The 7,896-nt window shown below is 36.8% G+C and overlaps 1 protein-coding gene across 1 annotated transcript; it reads left to right on the top strand.

Annotated features, from left to right (window-relative positions):
• The first annotated feature begins 240 nt into the window (after positions 1-240).
• LOC136222312 (indole-3-acetaldehyde oxidase-like) lies at positions 241-7,620 on the top strand. Its single transcript, XM_066009938.1, has 10 exons — positions 241-553; positions 915-2,576; positions 2,904-3,163; positions 3,298-3,507; positions 3,672-3,890; positions 4,152-5,117; positions 5,403-5,498; positions 5,640-5,738; positions 6,275-6,464; positions 7,116-7,620. The coding sequence occupies exons 1-10, from the start codon at positions 403-405 to the stop codon at positions 7,331-7,333; spliced, it is 4,071 nt and encodes a 1,356-aa protein (XP_065866010.1). The 5' UTR covers positions 241-402; the 3' UTR covers positions 7,334-7,620.
• The last annotated feature ends 276 nt before the right edge of the window (positions 7,621-7,896 follow it).

Below are 7,896 nucleotides of genomic sequence, written 5' to 3'. Positions count from 1 at the left end.
ATGAGGATGAAATTGTTCGTCCCATTTCAACCGGCACAATTTATTAGCCTAATTATCAATAATAAAGTAAGGCATACCTTATAAAAAAACTTGTATTTTTTTTTTTTTTTTTTGTGTTGGGAAAAAAGATATAGCTTGTAGCTTATCCTAATAATAATAATAGTAAATAATAATAATAATAATAATAATAAATTACTACTATTTTTAAAGGAGCAGCTGACTTCTCAAATTCAAACGTATCTAATGCAGTACTCTGATTGAAAGAAACAGTGAAAGCGATTTGCTTGTGAGCTTTGACGAAGGACATTTTGTCTTCTTTCTTGCATTATCTTATACGATCGGTGGCCATTCGGCAATCATGATTCCTTTTCAGCATTTCTCCATCAGTCGTTGTCTTTTGAAATGGAAGAAGGAAGAGGAAAGACCACTTCTCTGGTTTTCGCTGTCAATGGCGAGAGATTTGAGCTCTGCAGTGTTGATCCTTCTACTACTCTGCTCGAATTCTTGCGCACCCAAACTTCTGTCAAAAGCGTCAAGCTCAGTTGCGGTGAAGGTACTATATCTCTCTATCTTGTCCACTCGTTTAATTTAATCTCTCTGTTTCGAAATTAACAAGTTTAATTCATAAACTCTTGAAAATTAATAGTTCAAAGATTCGCATAGGAGAAGATTTAAAGATTAGGCGAACAACCATTGTTTGAATATGTTTAGTTGTGAAATCAATATGTTTAAAGGCATTATGTCATTTCGTTTGAATTTCCACTTTTGACTTTTCTTGCTGGCCAAGTATAAGATCAAGGGGTTTAACTAATTGCTATCAGAATTTGGATCACTTCAGTGATTTTAAATTGCTCAGAGTTGAAAATTCAATTTATTGGTTAGTATCTAAACTAAATTTTAATTTGTGATTTTAGGTGGTTGTGGTGCCTGTGTTGTTTTGCTGTCAAAATATGATCCATTGCTCGACAAAGTTGAGGATTATACGGTAAGTGCTTGTCTCACACTGCTTTGCAGTGTAAATGGATGTTCAATTACAACAAGTGAAGGTCTTGGTAATAGCAAAAAAGGGTTCCACCCAATTCACCAAAGATTCACTGGTTTTCATGCTTCTCAATGTGGTTTTTGTACTCCTGGAATGTGCATGTCATTCTTTGGAGCCCTTGTTAATGCTGAAAAGACTGATCGACCAGAGCCTTCTCCAGGATTTTCCAAGCTGACAGCTGCTGAAGCTGAAAAATCTATAGCAGGAAATCTTTGTCGTTGTACAGGATATCGACCCATTGCTGATGCCTGCAAAAGTTTCGCATCTGATGTTGATATGGAAGATTTAGGATTTAATTCCTTTTGGAAAAAGGGAGAAGCAGAGGAAGTCAAGTCAAGGAAGTTACCTCAGTATAATAACGATGGGATTTGCACCTTTCCTGAATTTCTGAAATCGGAAATCATGTCTTCCCTGCATCTGGATTCAGAAAAGTCCTCTTGGAACCAACCTTCTAGCTTTAAGGAGCTAGAAGACCTATTATGCATGAATGACGGATCACATATGAAACTAGTGGTTGGGAACACTAGTGTGGGTTATTATAAGGACCATGAACACTTTGACAAGTACATAGATCTCAGGTATATTCCTGAGCTATCAGCTATTCAAAAAGATGAAACAGGTATTGAGATTGGGGCTGCAGTGACTATTTCTAAAGTTATTGAAGCTTTGAGGAAAGAAAATAAAGAGGAAATGATTTCAGAAAGTAATATAGTGTTCAAAAAAGTTGCAGCCCATATGGACAAAATTGCTACCAAATTCGTCAGAAATGTAGGGAGTATGGGAGGCAACTTGGTGATGGCACAAAGGAAGCATTTTCCTTCAGATATTGCAACTGTACTTCTTGGAGCTGGTTCGTTTGTTACTATAAGAACCGGTACTATGTCTGAGACAGTTACCTTGGAGGAGTTCCTGGAAAGGCCTCCTCTTGGTTCAAGAAGTGTACTCTTAAACGTTAAAATCCCAAATTGGACATCAAAGCCTGAAAGGAATAGTAAGTTGTTATTTGAAACATATCGAGCTGCACCACGGCCCCTTGGAAATGCTTTGCCTTATTTGAATGCTTCTTTTTTGGCTGAAGTTTCCTGCTCGAATTCATCTGGTGGAATTGTGTTAAATAGCTGTCAGTTGGCTTTTGGTTCTTTTGGAACCAAACATGCAATTAGAGCAAGGAAAGCTGAGTATTTTTTAAATGGAAAGTTGTTGACACTTTCTGTCCTCTATGAAGCTATTACATTACTGAAATCAACTGTCTTACCTGAAGATGGAACACCAAATGCTTCATATAGATCAAGCTTGATTGTTGGTTTTCTTTTTGACTTTCTTGGCCCATTAACGTGTACTACTTCTCTGGATGAATATCGTGGTGATATTTCAGTGTTTGAGTACACTAAATCAAAAGAGAAATATGACAAGCCAAATCTTGTTAAATTCCCCACTTTGCTGTCATCATCCAAGCAAGTGATTCAATTAAACCAAGAGTATCATCCTGTGGGCGAGCCAATTACAAAATCTGGAGCTTCTCTTCAAGCATCTGGTCAGTATTATTTTTTTGAAGATACAGAAAATTCTCTTTTGCATCTAATAGCATGGCTGTAATAGAATTTTGTCTCGTCTTGTTGAGGTCTATATCTCAAAGTTGACCCATCTTTGATTTAAATTTGTATAATTTTTGTTGTCAATAAATAATATGATCTATATGTGTGCTTGCAAGATAGACTCTAAAATTCCTTGTAAGTTTTCTTCACAAATAGTTGAATAAAAGAGTTTGTATTGTTTTTTTGCGTTCTGTTTCTAATATTTCATTTGACTTGGCTGACAGAACCTAATAAGCTAACAATTTTGCCACTTACAACTTGTGTAGGTGAGGCTGTTTATGTGGATGACATTCCCTCCCCCAGAAATTGTCTACATGGATCATTCGTGTGTAGCACAAAGCCTTACGCAAGGGTAAAGGGTATTAAATTCAACTGTACATCACTCCCAGATGGCGTCACTGGACTTATTTCTTTCAGAGACATACCAAAAGGTGGGGAGAACATTGGTGCATATTTTATGTTTGGTCCTGATCCTTTGTTTGCTGAGGATCTTGCTCTGTTTGCTGGAGATCGCCTTGCGTTCGTGGTAACTTCCTTATCCATCATCTCATCTTAGCAACATCCACTTGACTGTAATGTCATGAAGATGTATTAGACATCAATTTTGATGGATCATAGCAACAAATTTTCCTAATCTTGTTTATCAAATGATTTTCTTAGCTTGCAGATTCACAAAAACTTGCAGATCAAGCAGCAGATCTTGCAGTAGTGGATTATGACACGGAAAATCTAGAACCACCCATTTTAACTATAGAACAGGCTGTAGCCAGGTCTAGCTTTTTTGAGATTGTTCCATATATGCATCCTAAACAAGTTGGTGATGTATCAAGGGGAATGTTAGACGCTGAACACAAGATTGTCTCTGCCGAGGTAATTTTCAATGCCTGTTTCCTCTTCATTTGCCCTTGATTTCAAAGTTGTTGTTTTTTTCTCAAAGCATAACTGGAAAGCCTAGAAGGGCTGAGATAGTTGCTTTCTGTTTCATCTTTCACTGATTTCTTACTGTCAACTTTCTGCTGAACTATGAGATCCAGATAAAACTTGGGTCACAGTATTATTTCTGTATGGAGAATCAGACTGCCCTTGCTGTTCCTGATGAAGACAATTGCATAGTGGTTTACAGTTCAAATCAGTGCCCTGAGTATGCACATGTGACAATTGCAAGATGCCTTGGTGTTCCTCAAAATAATGTACGTGTGGTTACAAGAAGGGTTGGAGGAGGTTTTGGTGGGAAGTCAATGAAAGCCATGTCTGTAAGTATCTTCCTGTTCACATATCCATATTTCAACATGTTAATTATTATCTAGATTTAAAACCACTTTATCTAATGGTGGATTTTGTGTGAACCTACCTTCCTAATCCTTTGTAAATTGGTCTTAGATCAGAATCTGAAGGTTATCATTTTTTTTCAGTATCTTGCCTAAGCTAGCGCCTTAATTTGAAAAATATGTGTTATTCCAGCCCTATGTTTAATTGTTATTTGAAGTACTTACATACAGGATTTGATGTTTTAGGTTGCTACAGCATGCGCCCTTTCAGCATACAAACTACAGCGCCCTGTTAGGACATATCTCAATCGCAAGACTGATATGATTATGGCAGGAGGAAGACATCCTATGGAAATAACTTACAGTGTAGGCTTCAAATCTAATGGGAAAATTACTGCCTTACAGCTAGATATATTAATCAATGCTGGAATAACCATAGATGTGAGTCCAATGATCCCATTAAAACTTGTGTCTTCACTTAGCAAGTATGACTGGGGTGCTTTATCTTTTGAAATAAAGTTATGCAAAACAAACCTTTCTAGTAAATCAGCAATGCGGGCGCCTGGAGAAGTGCAAGGATCATATATTGCAGAAGCAATAATTGAAAATGTCGCATCTACTCTTTCTGTGGATGTTGATTCTGTAAGAACTATAAATCTCCACACGTACGATAGCCTTAAGTCATTCTATCACGATAGTGCAGGAGATCCTCTAGAATACACTTTAACTGCAATATGGGATAAGTTAGCTGCATCTTCTAACTTTGATCAAAGGACTGAAATGGTTAAAGAGTTCAATAGCTGTAGTGTGTGGAAGAAAAGAGGAATTTCTCGAATACCTATCATATTCGATGTGTTTGTAAGACCAACTCCAGGAAAAGTAAGCATCCTAAGTGATGGGTCCATAGCTGTTGAAGTTGGAGGTATAGAGCTGGGTCAGGGGCTGTGGACAAAGGTAAAACAGACTGCTGCTTTTGCTCTTAGTTCAATCAAATGTGAAGGAGCAGGAGAACTATTGGATAAGATACGAGTCTTACAAAATGATACCTTGAGTTTAATTCAAGGAGGTTTCACGGCTGGTAGCTCTACTTCCGAGTCAAGCTGTGAAGCTGTCAGACTTAGCTGTAATGTCTTAGTTGAGAGACTGATGCCTCTAAAAGAAAGGATGCAGGTGCAAATGGACTCTGTGGGATGGGAGATGCTTATTCGACAGGTAACTCTCTGCATTATGGAACATTGTACTCATAAATATTTTTTTACTTCATCCCATTTTGGACGTATTTATATCTTTTGAAAATTGATCCAAACATGGTGCTTTTCGTTTTTCGTTTTTCTTACCTTTATTGAAACATTTTTACATTGAAATTATTATATTTTTCAGTTTCTTGATGGCACCTTCTGTGAGAAGAACATCTTTTGTAGAATACTTGTTGTTAGTATCGTATTAGATAGCAAAAATACGCTTCCATCTAGCCCTGCTAAGTAATTTAAAATGCAGGCACATATGGAAGGTGTACACTTATCATCAAATTCTCACTTTGTCCCGGACTCTGCTTCCCAGACATACTTAAACTATGGTGCTGCAGTGAGCGAGGCAAGTTTGAACTCCAACATTATCTTTTTCTTCTTCTCTGTGCTTTACTTGATGCTCTGACACTGTTTCTTAATATAAGCTGGAGATGGGAGAAATTAGGATGATGTGATATTAACTCTAGCATCATAACATTTTGCACAGGTGGAGATAGACATTCTGACCGGGCAAACAACAATTTTGAGATGTGACATACTATACGACTGTGGACAAAGTCTGAACCCTGCTGTGGATTTAGGACAGGTTAGATTAGCACTTTATATACTTATTATGAATTTCAAATTCTTAAGTTTGAAGTTCATCCTTGTAGTTGCAATTCTCAAACCCTGGCCTGTTCTTGTCTATGGCTTGACAAGAGAAAATATATTCTGGTTTTTGGGGACAATACACCCATGGCCCCTCTAATTTGGCATTATTCACACGATGGCCCGTGTCGAAGTGGACATAAAAGTTTTTGAACTTTGACATATATTAATATAAAAGTCTAAAAGTCCAAATGACTATTCACTAGGTTAAATATTGGGGTTGACCACGTGAATTTGCTTATAAATCACACAGTTAAAATCCACTTATGACTCTTCAACTTTGGCGTTACTAACATGATAGACCCAACAAAGGAAGTATGATTTACCGGAAAATTCACGTGGTCAATAGGCATTTGGACTTATGTCCAGTTTTGAAGTTCACGGGACGTCATGTTAGTAACCCTAAAGTTAAAGGGTCGTAGTTAATTTTACCTTGTGGTTTTTATATTGAAAACTAAGAAATGGTATTTGCAGATTGAAGGATCTTTTGTCCAAGGAATTGGATTTTTCATGCTTGAAGAATACACAACAAACAAAGATGGATTAATAGAACAAGAAGGCACATGGTCCTACAAAATCCCTACATTAGACACCATACCGAAGCAGTTCAATGTAGAAATACTAAACAGCGGGCATCACCAACATCGTGTTCTCTCTTCGAAAGGTAGACTCTTTCGATCCTTGTGAATAACAAGCAGTATTTCTCCATAGATGCAACACATCAAATTAAGAATGCATTATCTGGAATTCTAAAACAGGCTATGATACATTCATTGTCAATGCTACTATTGCTTATAGGGAAAAATAATCTTGAGATCCCTGTTCCGATTATGGTTGAATCCTTCATCTTTCATCTTGACCGAATAAGCCATTGATCAACTATAATAGCACACATTGAGCCTATGGCTAACGAGACGAAGTTCAAACTCGGTTATGTAGTCCATTCCATTTGCATATTTTATTGTTCCAAAAGAAATTTTTATATGTTTGATGTTGCTATAGAAAAATTTTGAATTGTAAAACATAATTTTTAACCGAGTTTCATGTTCATAGTTAATAGGAGCTCAATGTTTGTTATTATCAATTGATCAATGGCTCTAGTGGCGGAGCAATTGCAGCTTCCCTAGGTAGAGGACCCCCTGGAACCACCCTTCTCAGGGTGGATTCCGGTGTCCGGATGCACTCTCTCCACCACTGAATGGCTTAATGTGTCAATTAATAGATTAAGAGCTTTATGTGTGAAAATTGAGAAAAAGGTGAGAGGATTTTTTTTTCCAAGATATAATTGTTAAAATCATATGTATTATGTATGCAGCTTCTGGGGAGCCACCACTGCTGTCAGCAGCCTCAGTTCACTGTGCTACAAGAGCTGCCATTAGAGAAGCAAGAAAACAGCTTCATTCATGGGGTTTTCTTGACAGTTGTTACTCAACATTCCAAGTAGGTGTCCCTGCAACCATGCCTGTTGTCAAGGAACTCTGTGGTTTGGACACTGTGGAGAGATACTTGCAATGGAAAATGACCACTCTTTGAATGCTTATTCAGGCCGGAATCAATAATATGTCATTGGAATAGTGACAGGACAATTGGAAATTTTTAAAATTTTTAAATATACAATAATTTGGGTGACAATTAGAATACCGAAGTTGTAATATTACTATATATATATTTCATTTTTAATAGGGAAAATTACAAAATTGGGTCAAATGGGAGATCCATTTACATTTTTAACCCACTTACTCAACATACTACATATCTAGACTATGTTTGTGTGACGTTACCAAAATACCTTCAATGTGTTTGCAATTTTACGGCGCGACTATCTTCCTCCCGTCTCACTTCGCGAATCGATGATTTCGCGAAGTCTGCAAAGCTAATGTTTGGTTTAGTTGATGATTTTTTTGCATATGCGAAATCTGGACGTGTTTTTAACAAAATTCGTGAAAGGGTATATAACAAAAAAGCCAAACAACAATGGATTCTAACATTAAAATCATAACATTATCAAAATTTACAACAAGATTGCTACAATAACAACATTAAAATCATAATATTATCAAAATTTACAATAAGATTGCCACAATAAACTTTTGACG

Source organism: Euphorbia lathyris, chromosome 3, assembly GCF_963576675.1.
Source record: "Euphorbia lathyris chromosome 3, ddEupLath1.1, whole genome shotgun sequence".
NCBI lineage: Eukaryota > Viridiplantae > Streptophyta > Magnoliopsida > Malpighiales > Euphorbiaceae > Euphorbia > Euphorbia lathyris.
This window is presented reverse-complemented; position numbering and strand designations above follow the sequence as displayed.